The 16,616-nt window shown below is 35.0% G+C and overlaps 1 protein-coding gene across 1 annotated transcript in view; it reads left to right on the forward strand.

Annotated features, from left to right (window-relative positions):
- LOC148949264 (RING finger and SPRY domain-containing protein 1-like) overlaps positions 1 to 16,616 on the forward strand; it is a 314,716-nt gene that overhangs the window by 108,339 nt on the left and 189,761 nt on the right. The window contains exon 5 of the mRNA XM_089092665.1: positions 8,141 to 8,207. Within this exon, the coding sequence (XP_088948791.1) occupies positions 8,141 to 8,207 (67 nt within the window). The remainder of the gene's footprint in view (positions 1 to 8,140; positions 8,208 to 16,616) is intronic.

The raw sequence follows: 16,616 nt of genomic DNA on the forward strand, positions 1-16,616 counted from the left end.
TTTACTCGTATGTTTCCCGAATATTTAACATGTACCATTTTTCCACACCAGCCCCCCCATAAAACTCAATTCCTCCTAGAATTATTTAAACTAAATAGTTACTCCCGCCCTCCTCCCTCAGAAAGTTCAGAAAAAAACACAATAGCCTTATCTGTAGTGAAGGATTTTTCAACTCATAAACTAATTTTTAAACTAAATAGTTACCCCCGCCCTCCCTCCGCCCTAGAAAGTTCAGAAAAACACAAAAACCGTATCTGTAGAGAAGCATTTTTCTACTCATAAACTAATTTCTTAAACTAAATAGTTACCCCCGCCCTCCTCCCTCAGAAAGTTCAGAAAAAAACAAAAGCCTTATCTGTAGTGAAGCATTTTTCTACTCATAAACTAATTTTGTAAACTAAATAGTTACCCCTGCCCTCCTCCCTCAGAAAGTTCTGAAAAAAAAACACAATAGCCTTATCTCTAGTGAAGGATTTTTCTACTCATAAACTAATTTTTTTAACTAAATAGTTACCCCCGCCCTCCTCCCTCAGAAAGTTCAGAAAAAAACAATAGCCTTATCTGTAGTGAAGGATTTTTCTACTCATAAACTAATTTTTTAACCTGAATAGTTACCCCCGCCCTCCTCCCTCAGAAAGTTCAGAAAAACACAATAGCCTTATCTGTAGTGAAGGATTTTTCTACTCATAAACTAATTTTTTAAACTAAATATTTACCCCCGCCCTCCGCCCTCAGAAAGTTCATAAAAAAAAACAATAGCATTATCTGTAGTGAAGCATTTTTCTACTCATAAACTAATTTCTTAAACTAAATATTTACCCCCGCCATCCTCCCCCAGAAAGTTCAGTAAAACACAATAGCCTTATCTTTAGTGGAGCATTTTTCTACTCATAAACTAATTTCTTAAACTAAACAGTTACCCCAGCCCTCCTCCCTCAGAAAGTTCAGAAAAAAAACAAATGCCTTATCGGTCGGGAAGGATTTTTCTACTCATAAACTAATTTTTTAAACTAAATAGTTACCCCCGTCCTCCTCCCTCAGAAAGTTCAGAAAAACACAATAGCCTTATCTGTAGTGAAGTATTTTTCTACTCATCATCTACTTTTTTAAACTAAATAGTTACGCCCGCCCTCCTCCCTCAGAAATTTCAGAAAAACACAATAGCCTTATCTGTAGTGAAGGATTTTTCTACTCATAAACTAATTTTTTAAACTAAATAGTTACCCCCGCCCTCCTCCCTCAGAAAGTTCAGAAAAAAACACAATAGCCTTATCTGTAGTGAAGGATTTTTCTACTCGTATGTTTCCCGAATATTTAACACATACCATTTTTCCATACCATCCAACAAAACCCAGTTCCTCCTAGCATTTGTAAGTAAGTAATCATGTATAAGTTAGAGGAAAAATATATACACTTACAAATTCAGACTGCACTTGTACATCTGAAGTCCCTGGCAAAGCATGAAGGGTGACCTCCTCTCGATCTTGAGCAGACAAGACCGATGCATTATGAGAAAGCATCCATTTCCTTTTGAATTTTCTACCAGGTGGCATAGTGTTCTGTACAGAGCTGGAATGAGAGGGTCCCGGCTGATCCAGAGAACTTGTAATAGAGCTAGCATATCTGATGATGGCTAGTCTAGCAGCTTGCATCGATGTGGTATCACCCCATCTTGGTCTTTTTTCGGCGGGGGGGGTGTTTGTAGGAAGCGTCCTCCGCCTTTAAAAGGAAGAAAAGTTTAGTAAGGAAAAAAACCTACCTTTTACAGATAAATTGTCCTCTAAAGTTTATTCTGATGTTTGTAGTGCTATAACTATTAGCACTTTAGAAATATTTAAAAAGAAAAGCTTTTAAAGTAAAATTTTGGAAAATTTTTAGTTTGGGGGAAGGGGGATTTCAAAAACATCTCCCCATAATATAATTTGACCTATAAAGTAAATTCTGATATTTCTAGCACTCTATATCTATCAGCACTTTATAAATAATTAAAAAGGCTTCTAAAATGAAATTTGAGTTTGGGGGGAAGGGGGGTTTCAAAAACATCTCCCCATAATATAATTCGACCTATAAAGTCAATTCTGATATTTCTAGCACTCTATATCTATTAGGACTTTAGAAATGATTAAAAAGGCTTCTAAAATAAAATTTTGAGTTTGGGGGGAAGGAGGATTTCAAAAACATCTCCCCATAATATAATTTGACCTATAAAGTCAATTCTGATATTTCTAGCACTCTGTATCTATTAGGACTTTAGAAACAATTAAAAAGGCTTCTAAAATAAAATTTTGAGTTTGAGGGGAAGGGGGATTTCAAAAACATCTTGCCATAAAATATATTGGCCTATAAAGCCTAGTCTGATATTTGCAGGAGTCTATGTCTTACCGCCTTAGAAATATTTAAAAAGGATTCTAAAGTAAAATTTTGGAAAATTTTGAGTTTGGGGGGAAGGGGGATTTCAAAAAAATCTTGCCATAAAATACCTTGGCCTATAAAGCCGATTCTGATATTTGTAGAAGACTATGTCTTATCGCTTTAAAAATATTTAAAAAAGCTTCTAAAGTAAAATTTTGTAAATTTTTGAGTTTGGGGGGAAGGGGGATTTCAAAAACCATCTTTCCATAAAATAATTTGCCTTATAAAGTCAATTCCGAGTTTAGTGTACGGTAACGCTAGACCCTATTTTAAACTGATGACATTGTTCAAACATCACTCACATATCACATTTCAAAGGCTTCATTCTCGCCTAATTGACCACAACAAGAATCTATTTTTTAAAGGAAATTATTGGCACTATGCGTTGGCATGTGGTAATAATAATTCCAGATAATGAACATATAAAAGGTTGTTTTGGAAATTGTCACTCTCGCTAACAAGATAAGACACAGATGTCTTTAGGTAGATCAGAAAAAGACGGAATATCTTAAACACACACACAATTGGGAAAAGCCACATTTTGAACGAAATAACTAAAAAGTAAGGAATTATGGTCGTAACACAGCAATGGAGGAGAGGTTTTTTTGTTTTATATAATAGAAAAAAGCATACTTAGCGTTTTCTAACGACTATACACATCATATTTTAAGGGTTTTTATTGTTGGAGGGGAGGGGGGCTAAGTCCCCCTGAAATTTGAATTTATTAGTAAAACGATATTTTTTTTCGTGAAGTGTACTCACAATGAAGTGTAAGTGTACTCATATTGAAAATAGAAATATCCATTGTACCAAAGTTAATAAAATCCTGTGTGCTATGCTTGATCTGTTAAAATATAATAAAAAATAAATTCTAATGCCTGAACATTTTATACAGGATTTCAAGGATGAATAAAAAACGGATGTTGAGTTACATAATTTTGTGCATGCCCCCAAAACATGTTTGACTACTTTATAACATACCAGTTTTTTAAGAATGTGCACTTGAACTCATGACGTACATTCATTGTGCAATTGACAACAATAACAGAAAAACCTGTCTGCTTAAATTATATTATTACAACCACACTCTCAAAACATGTTTGACCACATTATACCTTGCCAAGTTTAAAAAAACCTCGACTTTAGTTTCATAACATGCATTATATTAATGTCTCAGGCATGGGTTTTTCTTGCGCAATTCCAATGTATATTTTCATGTAAGTTTCGTGGTGCCTATTATCTCAGGTGTAAGTTTCCATGTAAGTTTCGGATCAGCACCTAAGATACTACTCTCCTCTTTTAGCTGATTTTAGCAGCATAAGCGCAACATAAGCGCAGCTGAGTTTAGCAACATATACCTAGAAAGAATTGTTTTCTGGCTTCAAACTGTCCAAATACTCTACCCCCCGGAAAATACCCCCCCCCCCTCGTGGTAAAGAAGGCTTTCCAAATTTGAGAATTTTATTTGAGTTTTATTTTTCTAATTTCTGTAGGGGGAAGGAGTTTTGTTACTTGTGTATTATGGGTTCAAATATTACGCTAAAGTTCTAATTTTGTTCGAATCACAAATCCCTGAATCACAAAGCCTGTTTAATTAGACTAGATAGCTCTTTTGAAAGTAAAAAAAAAAAAGTGTAAAGAGCGAGGTATTGACTAGGGGATGAACGCCCTCATATAGGCTACGTAAAAATTTCTGCTCGTTTTAAGTTTTAATGTTACTCCTTACTTTCAATTGAAAAAACTTATTTTTTTTATTTAATTTCTGATCGTTTTTAAATAATACTGGGAAATCCGGCGCCCCCTTCATAGAAATGTCCTTTCCCCCAAAGAAAGGTCCTCCCACGTAACCCCCTCCTCCGTCCCCCTCCTGGGTAAAGTAGTATCCAACTACTTTACCCCCCCCCTTATATGCACATATATAGCCCAAATTACATATTTCCCGTATATTCTGTCACTTTTCTTTGTCTTGTCTCGTGTTAAGCTGAAAAAAAAAAATAACGAAGAAACCGGTTTTGTTCTTGAGTTTTACACAGCGTAAACTTGAGTGAGTTGCCCATAATACACAAGTACCAAAACTCCTTCCCCCTACAGAAATTAAAAAAATAAAACTCAAGTGAAATTTATGCAACCTGGGGCTAAACAAGCCGAATCGTTGGGTCAAGCATTTGGGCCCAATACTAGGATATTTGCATCTGTTGGGAAGCGAGCAATCCAAATGCACGATAATGTAGGTCACTAGTATTGATAAAAAAACTTGTTTGATTTTCTTTATTTAATGAAGATTAGAGGCAAACAATTTTCTAAAGGCAGTAGATGTCAATTAAAATAAAACTGTTTAAAAATGAAAAAAAGTAAGTAGTTACAAAAAATACAGAAAGCAATAGCCTACTTACAAAAAATAAGATACAAACTCCCAGCATTAAGTTTTGTTGAGCAAAGCCCAAGCGTTGGACGGATATTTTTTAACAATATCGACAGTATTGAACTTGGTTATCAAACACCAAAATATTTGATGCCTTTAGACTCAATTGCTTATAAAAAAAAAAGTAACGCATTGTCAAAGTAGTTTGTTCAAAGTAAAACATAAAAATTGAGATTAACAGAATCAAATAAAAATTTTTAATTCAATATTTTTAATTTAATTTTGGATACCAAAAGCCAGTATATTTGACACCTTTAAACTTCATAACTGTAAAAAATTTAATTTTTTCAAAGTGACAACTAAATAAATTCCATCACTCCTGGAAAAAAATGATAATAAAACACAAAAAAACGTATCCGTTTAGAAGGAAAATACAGAAATATAGCATTCCGTTCAGGTAAACGTTTCTGAACATTGTGGCTTCATACATCAGCTCATGGATACTCTTGCAATGCAAGCAAAAGTTGACGGCATATTTTTTTCCGAAATCGCCCCTTGTTTTTCTTGTGTTTTCTATAATTATGCGAACTTTCTTGTGTTCTAATAACTACACTAATTACTAATAAGCTTATACATATTTAAGATACCCATACAAAGCTGATTCTTTGACCGAATGATATCAATAGTTAGGCTCTTATACTTTCCTTTCAAACAGTTCGGGGTAACGAACTGTAAGTAAGGAGCGACCCGGCTCAATAGGAACCGAGACTCTCAAAAACGGAATTTTGATACCAAAAGATACGTCAGAAAAATCATATTTTTATGTTGATTTCAAATATTTAAGTTTCATCAAGTTTAGTCTTGCCGATCAAAAGTTACGTGCCTGAGATAATTTGCCTTATTTTCGAAAAAGGGGGAAAACGTCCTAAAAGTGATACAACCCCAACGAATACTAAATCACCGTATTCAGCTTATCAGAAAACCCTCCTATAGAGGTTTCAAGTTTCTATACGCAAAAATGTGGAATTTTGTATTTTTTGCCAGAAGAGAGATCACGGATGCGTGTTTTTTTTTTGTTTTTTTTTCCAGGGTGATCGTATTGATCCAGTAGTCCTAGAATATCGTTAGAGGGCTCATTTGAACGGAAATTGAAAGTTCTAGTGCCCTTTTTAAGTGACAAAAAAACTGGAGGACAACTTGGCCCCCTCCCACGCTCATTTTTTTCCCGAAGCCACCCAATCACAATTTTCAGATAGCCATTTTGTTCAGTATAGTCAAAAATCAACTTAATATGTCTTTGAGAATGATTTAATACCCCTCTGTTCCCGGGGGAAGGGCTGCAAGTTATAAACTTTGCCCATTGTTTACATATTGTATTGATTATTTGGAAGTATACAGGGGTTTTCAGGAGGCATTTTTTCTAGTGGGGATCGGGGTCGGAGTAAGGGTTACGGGGGTGGATCTTTCCATGGAGGATATTTCCTTGGGGGAAGGGACATTTCCATGAAGAGGGCGCCAGATTTCCCAGCATTATTAAAAAAAAGATCATAAATTAAATAAAAAAACAAGTTTTTTTCAACTGAAAATGAGGAGCACCATTAAAAAACGAACAGAAATTATTACGTATATGGGAGGTTTCGCCCCCTAGTCAGTACCTCGGTCTTTGCGCTAAAGTTTTTTAGTACTTTCAAAAGAGCTATCTATTCTAATTAACCAGTCTTTGTGATTCAGGGGTTTGTGATTCGAACAGAATTCGAACTTTAGCGTAAAGAGTAAGGTATTGACTTGGGAGTGAACTCCCTAATATACGTAATAAAAACATACGAATATTGAAATTCGTTACGTAAGTTAATTCGTAAGCTACGTCTGAAAAGAATTTCGAGAAAGCCAATTAGCCAAAAAAAAAGGAAAATTAGAATGTAAATTTTATAATAATTATTCAAGTGCAGTGAGCCAAAATAAAAGCTCCATTAATTCAAAAATGTCAGAAATTAGTTTTTTTAACTAAAAGTAAGGAGCGACATTAAAACTTAAAACGAACAGAAATTATTCTATATATGAAAGGGGCTGTCAATCTTTACGCTCATTTTTTTTATTGTTTTCAAAAAATAGAGTTGTGAGAAAGAGCCAAACTTTAGCGTAAAGAGCGAGGCGTTGAGGAGGGGACAGCCCCTTTCATATACGAAATAATTTCTGTCCGTTTTAAGTTTTAATGTCACTCCTTACTTTCAGTAAAAAAAACCGGTTTTTTTAATTTAATGAGTAACACTTCCGTTGTCAAGCGTGTTGCGTGATATTATTGTAGCCTACCGGTAAAGAGCGCGAAAGAAAAATGCGGAGGAAGGGGAAGAAACCGTGAAAAAAGTCCTTGCTTTCCCAGAACATTCGCTGTGTGTGCTTCTTATCGAAAATAACCATCTTCATAGCAAGGAGCGTTTTTCAACCCTCAACGCATCGTCAATATTATTCTGGGGTAAAAACTTCATTGTAAAAGTGTTTTACGGGCAAGGAGGGTGAACCAAAAATGCGTAGGGAGAATCTCAACAATAGCCTACCACTTTCGTGAAGAAAAAAAAAGTTGCGTTCCCACAAGTTTTCTGCATGCGCTGGTTGTTGAAAACCTTCACAACAAGGATAGTTCTTGAACCCTCACCGCAAAAAAAGAGATATGATGTTAGGCATAAAGACGAAACTTCTTGTATTTTGGAAATCTGTCTCCTACTGATCGGAAAAGTTACTAGAAATCAGAGTAGATTAGTGAATCCAGTGCATTTAGTGTAGCCTATATAAGTGGTGCATCAATCTTAATTTCGTTAACCGTGATACTTTTTTATTACCGCTTCTAAATGGACTTTATCTAGCTAAACCAAGATTTTTGTTGCGAAGAAACATTCACATGAAATTATAGATCCCATGGGAATCTTGCAACTTCTTTTGTCTGGTTATGGAAAACCGTTTTTTGCTAATGAAAATGGGATGCTATTATCAACACACGACCGAAGCAAAAATAGCTTCCCCTTTGGGAAAATTTAGTTAATAAATATGTTCAAATAAGAAAAAATTCACGTGAAAGTGGATGTTTCCGTTTCTGTTTTTATTTTAATCCTATCTATTTTTTTTATCTTATTATCCTATTTTATCTATTATCTATATTATCTATTTATCTATTTTATTTTAATTTTAATTTCTATTTTATTTTATTTTTATTTAGTCCAAAATATTGTTGACGGCAAAGGCGTTTCAAGGATTTTGGCGATGTTTTGTCCTCATGGTTAAGAGCAAATAATATGTGCGTACCAAAAAGTGTTTAAACTATTCTCTGACAACTATACGCCCATATACTAAATGATTTTCTTCTCTTTTTAGGATGACCGGAACAGCCCTAACATTATTTTATTTTCAATCATAGCCCTTGAAAAATTTGCCAAAACAAGTAAGTCTTTTTTATCTAAATAAGTCCTTTGTTATTTATTTGTAAGCATATTCTTTTTTCCAATGCATAGTATTAATTTGTCAACAAACATTCATAATAATAAAATCTTTTATCGAATAGAGAAAATCTTATTTACCTGTTCCCACTCCTTTAACTCACTAGCATCAAACAGTATAACGCTAACTCAGCTGCCCACACTCCTCCTACACTCTGGTGTGCTCAAGTTTCAGCCTTTACTCCTCCCATGAAATCCGAATTCTGTTTAAATTCTTCTAATTTCTTCTTATCAAGGAGGCACACTTGTGCCTCTATAAAGAGGCGACCCACCACAATGTTAAGCGATTTCAGGTCCTAGAGGTCGCAGAGAGACGGCGGTAATCGCATTTTGTAGCCCAAGCTCAAACTAAGAACCTTGCAAAAGATCATCCTCTTCCGACTTTATCTTCATGGGGTAAACTGGGCCGGAAGTTTCGACCCTGCCACCACAGACCCCCTTTATCATTGTCAGAATGGGGCTAAATTTAAGTGCTAATCTTTCCTAGGGCCCGGGAGCCTATCTTTGAAATTTCAGCTCAGTCCGATCACTTCTTCCCTGTTTTCAAAAAATCAAATATAGTCACTTAAAAGTCATTTCTTTTTTTTTTCTTATCCACGCCTACAGACCACAGTTGGCAACTGATCCGGGTGAATGAGGACTCATTCGAAGCAGAATTCGACCTGTTAGGGCCTTTTGATATTTTCAGACCGCAAAAATTATGCCCCGAATTTGCATTTACGAAAAACCTCGTTTTCCTATAATAGCCCATGTTAATTTTTCCCACCACAACCCCCCTTTAACGTTGTCTGATCGGGCTGAAATTTAGAGGATAAGCTTTTCTGGTGCTTGGGAGCTTATCCTCGAAATTTCAGCTCAATCAGATCACTCCTTCCCTGTTTTCCAAAAACCAAATATCAAGTTTTGTGGGAATTTGCTTGCGTCGAAAATAGATTCCATTTACTAAAAAACAATTACAATTGTGTCTCTTTAGTCCAGCGGTTGATACTCCAGACTGTCAGGCGGAAAATCTGGGTTCGATTCACCGCCAGAGCAAATTTTTTATATACTGAATTTAAACTTTAAAAAAGAAACTCAGTTTCTTTTTTAAATTATTTGAAAAAAATTACGAAAGGGGCTGTGCCCTCCTCAACGCCTCGCTCTTTACGCTAAAGTTTGAGTTTCTCACAACTCTTTTTTTTAAACAATAAAAACTTTAGCGTAAAGAGCGAGGCGTTGAGGAGGGCACAGCCCCTTTCATATACGGAATAATTTCTGTTCGTTTTAAGATTTAATGTCGCTCCTTACTTTCAGTTTAAAGAACTTTTTTTTATTTAAAGGCTGCGAAAGCGGGGGTTTGGGGGCGGCAGCCCCCCAACTGTGCCTCCTAATCCCTGTACGTTTTAAGGTTCGACCTTGTAACTCAGCCTCTTTAACTCTTTAGAAAACGTAGTTTTTTTTTCAAATAATCCACTCAGGAACGACCTGATTTTCTTTAGGCCCAGAATGGATGGTCAAAAAGAACAATCTTTGGCAATCTTCCATCCCTCGTCCGTAAAAGATGATCCAGGCATCTTAACGTTTCTTTCACTGTAGTCCTAGTAAGCAGGATCAGACCATATTTATCGTACCGCTTCATGTTTATACACGGTCAGTTAAACGTGTACCTAAGCCTGGATTTGAGGCTTATTGAAGCTTCCAAGATTCCTACCCCCTTTTTAGTATCAAAAAAATATATTACGACTACATTAAAAGAGAATACCCAATGACTTTGTAATTGATATCTGTTACCTTGCTGATATGCTGAGTAGGTAACATCATTTAGCTGTTGGTCACTTTCATGGACAGCTGTTGGCCAGAAACTACCATTCGATTAAAAGAACTGATATAACATTACCCCGTAATAACAAATTTTGCAGAAATGACTAGAACAGATGTTGTTCCTATAATTAAAATTGAAACATGCAACATTTAGATATATTGCTGCTGTTCTGGTTTCGTTAGGATAAGTAACACCTCATTTCTGCTTCCTCCAAGTATTCTTTCAATATATGTCAGGTTCTGCTTTGGATGAGTTAAGGATTTGTGTCTGGACTATTGCCTAAGAGAGATTGTTCCAAGAGGGTATGACAGTAACTAAAAAATATTTCTAGCGTCGCCATTTCTGACAAGACGGAAGGCTTGTTCGCCTGGTTTTAATTGAAAAGTAATGAGATACAAAAATCAGTTAGATGAATTACCTTGCATATGATGGAGGTTGTCGAGCAATAATTTGCTCTTTACGCTAACGGTTACCTCAACTCATAAATCACCCTCAGACGACTTGATCCTTTAAGCCATTTCTGAGAGATTGGGGATAAGATATTTTGAAAAGTCAGGTGCACATAACGGCTTTTGAATACTATGGTATGCATGTTATTTCACGAGTATACCTTTGGGAAACTCTGGGAAATATCGGCTTAAAGAACGATGCATAAGAGTTTCGAACTGATCGAACAACCAACACCAAACAGGTCAGTCTTTTCGACTAAAACCTATTGGGTAATTTATAGAATATAGGGTCATTTCCCGTGGGGTCCTGGGATTGTATTGGCCCCGAGAACGTACATATTAGACTTATAAACTGCTTTGAAAAATACGGCTATCTGAAAATTTTTACTTATACCATAGAGGAATGTGGGGGTGCCCGGGGGCCAAAAAAGGCTTGGAAGTGGGGATGGCTGCCCTATAATCACTTTCAACCCTTTAAAGGGCACTAGAACAGTCAGTCTCTGAATAAATGTCCCCTTTTGACAATTGGTATGTACATGGTGTATTTTGGTTTAGTTCAACCTCACGGTCAGAATTTTCTGAAATTTTCACCTTAATGTCCTCAGCCTTTGTAGCAGTTGAAATAGAAATAGTTGCTGTAGTGGCAGTAGTAGTAGTGGTGGTGGTGGTAGGAATAGTAGTAGGAAATAATAGGAACAATAGTAGTAGTAGTAGTAGCAGTAGTAGTAGTAGTAGTAGTAGTAGTTGCGTTCACACATTTGCCCTTTGGTCAATTGATTAAACCCTTACCATTCCCTGAAAGTTCCAAGTTAATGCTATAAGTCACTCCTGAGATACGCTCTTTTGACAATCGGCATGCAGATAGTGTGTTTTGATTTAGTTCAGCGCTCCCCTTAACATTCCCTAAGAGCTTTATCTGAATGCCCTTGGCCTTTTTTGACACAGAAGGTCCAACATGCCCCCCCCCCTTTCCCGATAACAAACAATATATGTAAACAATAGGCGAATTGTATAACCTACAGCCCTTTCCCCAAAGGCTATCCGCGGGTTGTCATCCCCAGAGACATTGTTATTGGACCTTTCACCTATGCTGAACAATATGGCGATCTCAATATTTTGATCGGATGTCAATTCGAGATGAAGGGTGCGTGGGAAGTGGGCTGGTTGCCCTCCAATCACTTTTGACTTAAAAAAGACTCTAGAATCTTCAATTTCCAATCGAATGAGCCCCTTCCGAATTTTGTACGACAACTCCTGTCATACGAAGTGCCTTGGTGAAAAAAAAAACTATAAAAAATTATAATAATATATTGTGCCCACTTCTTTCTTTTCTTAGGCAGCTATTGCGCTCTTTATGATTCGATGGAACAAAGCTGTAAAACCAAACATCGATATTGCTGGCTCAGACCTTCTGATTTTGAAATCGTCATTTTGGGCCCGACACAAGGTATTTTTAAAATTATAAAGACTTTTTGATAAAATTTGTATTTTTTGAAAAAAAAACCAACAGTGCTGGTAAGTCTACCCTGTTTGTGTCTTACAGCTGGGGGATCAACTTGGAACATCGGAGGGCCGTTTTGCTTAGGAATGGAACAAGGAGTCTTCGAATTTTGTGTAGGGAGGAGGAACAATTTTTCACGATGCTCCCGAAACAATATGCGAGGCGTCTTTTCTCCTTTTTTGCCTCTAGTCCGACAGGCTTCACTGCTATTTGTGTTTGTAAGGTTCCAAAAACCTTTAATTAGCATTTTAGATATTATCTCTTTGGCGATTTCTTTTTTTTAGCTTGATAGTGGCATTTTTGCTTTGCCCCAGCCAATTTATTACTATCGCTTTAGTCTCAACGGTAGAACACGTATAAAAGAAAATTGAAAGGACATATAGAATGTAGTTTTGAAAATTATGGATGCAATTTTCCAAGTCTAATCTTGTGTAGTAGAGTTCTTTTATTGTGTTAGGTGATCCTAACCCCTCAAGAGACTCATAAAAAGCTCCTGCTCCTCTTAAGAAGAAAGCCGATTCCAACTTCGAAAAGAATCAGTCGGGGCTTTTGTTTTGGTGAAAAAAAGTTGCCAAAAGTTTTTTCATTTCAAGATAAGAAAATAAAAAAATAAATATCAAAAGGGGGAAAATTCTGTTTTATTGCTTACACAGATTAGACTTCTAAAACAAGTAAACTTTTAAAGTTTTTTGCCCTGATCTCTAATGAGATCAGAGGAACAGATGTGGGGGGTCTAACTTTGGTTCTTAGAGAGCCGTTTAATTTATGACCTTCCCTTTTTCTCTTTTTTTTTGCGAATATTTTGCCCACAAAGAAAGTTACAGGTAGATGTCTGGTATGTAATTGGGATGCCAGTACTTTAATATAGTGTCATAGTTACTAGTATTGACTGGTGAATTTTTATTTATCTATTAACAACGTGGGAAGCCAATGGCTTTTCAAAACATATAAATATTTTACAAAATATATAAGTGATGACAAACATAAAAATAAAGAGAAATAGAACAATTGTAAACAATAATAAAACAAAATTCAAATATAATGATTGGCGTTTAACTTTTTTCCATCTGGTTTCTGCCCTGCAAAATGAACCAGCCATTAGTAGAAAGGGGGGTGCTACTCCCATCCCTCACCCGGTGCTGCCATCTACAATTTAGTTTAATGCTGATGGGGCACCAAATATAGGCATAGAGTCCCTAGGGAGATGGTTTTCTCACTGAGAATAAAAAACCAGGATTTTTCTCACTTGAAAAAACAGGAATTTTCTCACTTTTATGGATGTTTCTTGGACGGTTATGAGTGTTAGTCAATTTATTTGTTGTTTTTCATGGATGTCAACAGAAATTTATGTCTGTTTTATGGTTTTGTCAGTGAGAATGAAAAAAAACAGCGACGAGTACAACAATTTATGGATTTTTTATGGTTTTTGTCAGTGAAAATGAAAAAACAGGATTTTTCTCACTTTGATCGATGTTTTCTGGATTATTGAGTCTAACGGGGACAGGGTCAATGACACTTCTTTCAAGATCTTGTTTTGTTGTTGTTGTTTGGCCAAGTGCACGCTCGGGGCGAATGTTAAGATCCAGGAATAGGAAACAGGATCACGTGTTTCCTTCTCAGCCAATCAGAGACTCGAGATTTGTACTTGGAGGTCTAAAAGAAGTGCCAGGATACATCTCCTTCTAGACCAATCAGAGGGCTGGTTACATATTAGCGGCGGATGATCGCAGAGAATATGAGGAAAGGATTTTTGCTATAGTTTCTATTAGTCTGTGAATAGAATTCAAAGGAGTGTGAAGAAGAACAGTTCGACTTTACTCATTTCGATATATATTTGTATGTTGATGATGATGACGAGTGGAATGTTTACCCTATTAGAAGTTGATAGTGGAGTTGATGGCAATAATACAAGAGCACCAAACATTGCGGTGGAAATCACGAGAGGATCACGACTTTGTCTGGAATGGGATGAAGTATATGCAAGATATGTGATATCCTTGAGCAAATTTAAAATGGAAGATCAATTATGTTTCGCTGCAAAAGTTGATATAGCATATGTGAATAGACTTCAATGTACTTTAAGTGCATTGGTGAAACATATCGAAGAAAATAAACTCTATTGCTAATTGTACATGCTTAGTATTATTGTTGTTGTTGTAATTATTCAATAAAATTGTTTCGAAATCGAAAATGTTCCCTTTCTTTTCTGGTTAGGTTAGGTTAGAGCTAACGAATCCACAAGAGGACATTTTTCAACTAAAAGTAAAAAGCTACTAGACTAAATCAAAGACGAGGAGCAATAATAACGAATAATTGTTCAAATTTAAATTTTTTGTAAATATATGTCTAATGATAAATTTGTTAGTGACAAAAACTTTTTTTCCATACGAGGTCATTTTTCAAATAAAAGTAAAGAGCTACTAAACTAAATCAAAGATGAGCAGAAATAATAACGAATAATTGTTAAAACTTAAATTTTCTGTAAACTTATGTATAGTGATAAACTTGTTAGAGTGACAAACACTTTTTTTTCCACAAGAGGGCATTTTTCAACTAAAAGTAAAGAGCTACTAGACTAAATCAAAGATTAGTAGAAATAATAATGAATAATTGTTCAAACTTAAATTTTCTGTAAACTTATGTCTAGTTATAAACTTGCTAGAGTAACAAAAACTTTTTTCCACAAGAGGACATTTTTAACTAAAAGTAAAGAGCTACTACACTAAATCAAAAACGAACAGAAATAATAACGAACAATTGTTCAAACTTAAATTTTCTTTAAACTTATGTATAGTGATAAACTTGTTAGTGACAAAAACTTTTTTTCCACAAGAGGACATTTCTCAACTAAAAGCAAAGAGCTGCTAGACTAAATAAAAAAAATCATGAATTTATACACAGTTTTAACTTGGTAGGGCTAAATTTGTTAACGATGGATCATTGAGGACATTTTTCAACTAAAAGTAAAGAGCTACTAGACTAAATCAAAGATATGCAGAAATAATAACAAATAATTGTTCAAACTTAAATTTTCTGTAAACTTTTGTCTATTGATAAACTTGTTAGAGTAACAAAAACTTTTTTTTCACAAGAGGACATTTTTCAACTAAAAGTAAAGAGCTTCTAGACTAAATAAAAAAAATCATGAATTTATACACAGTTTTAACTAGCTAGGGCTAAATTTGTTAACGATGGATCATTGAGGACATTTTTCAACTAAAAGTGAAGAGCTACTAGACTAAATCAAAGATGTGCAGAAATAATAACGAATAATTGGTCAAACTTAAATTTTCTCTAAACTTAAATCTAATGATAAACTTGTTAGTGACAAAAACTTTTTTTCCACAAGAGGGCATTTTTCAAATAAAAATAAAGAGCTGCTAGACTAAATCAAAGATGAGCAGAAATAATAACGAATAATTGTTCAAACTTAAATTTTCTGTTAACTTATGTGTAGTGATAAACTTGTTAGTGACAAAAACTTTTTTTTCCACAAGAGGGCATTTTCAACTAAAAGTAAAGAGCTGCTAGACTAAATAAAAAAAATCATGAATTTATGCACAGTTTTAACTAGCTAGGGCTAAATTTGTGAAAAAATTCAAAATTAGGAAAGAAAACCAGATGTTCCTGTATTACCTAAGTAACACGACAAAAAATCAAGAGTTTATGTGCAGTTTTAAATTATAATCACGAAAAAAAAATTGTCATGCTACAGTTGCGATGTGTGTGTATAATATACAAGTACCGGAATTGTTCATGGAGAGAGAACCGGATTACACGGTATTATTTAAAACGATAAGAAATTAAATTAAAAAAAATTCAACTGAAAGTAAGAAGCAACATCAAAGTTTATAAACGAACAGAAATTATTACGTATAAGAAAAGGGTCACCCCCTCCTCAAGACATCGCTCTTTACACAACTTTTTTTAGAATTTAAAAACAAAGCTTATTATTATTAAAAATATTGAATAAAACTTTTTATTTGATTATCTGAAGCTTAGTTTAATGTTTTACTTTGAACAAACTACTTTGTTAATGCGTTAATTTTTATAAACACCGAGTCTAAAGGCATTTAATTATTTAGGTGTTTGAAAACCAAGTTCAAAACTAACGATACTGTTTTAAAAAATTAGCTCCAACGCTTCGACATTGCTTAATAGAATTTAATGTTGGGAGTTTATATCTTAGTTTTTGTACGTAGGCTATTGTTTTGCGTATAGTTTAATCTAAATAAATGGTAGACAAAAATGAGTTTATAGACACTTAATTTTCAGGACAGGGTATTTCTAGCAAAAAATATAGTTAATTCTAATTAATGGTACGCAAAATGGGTTTACAGATACCTAATTTACAGATCTGGCTATCTCGTAATGTCTAAGGACTGCTAAAAATATTTATTTCTAGCAAAAAATATAGTTTATTCTAAATAAATGATACCCACAAATGGGTGGGGGTTCAGGGGGGGGGGGGGGTCCCGCATCTCTGATCGGCTTAGACTTACGGGGTAATTAGAGAGAGAGACAAGGGGACCTCAATTAAGATAGAGCGATGGAGAGGGGGGAATGCTATGCTGATTAGTGACGCTCAAAAACAGTCCCATTT

Source organism: Artemia sp. Qi Xiang Cuo, chromosome 8 (assembly GCF_049724085.1).
Source record: "Artemia sp. Qi Xiang Cuo chromosome 8, ASM4972408v1, whole genome shotgun sequence".
Taxonomy (NCBI): domain Eukaryota; kingdom Metazoa; phylum Arthropoda; class Branchiopoda; order Anostraca; family Artemiidae; genus Artemia; species Artemia sp. Qi Xiang Cuo.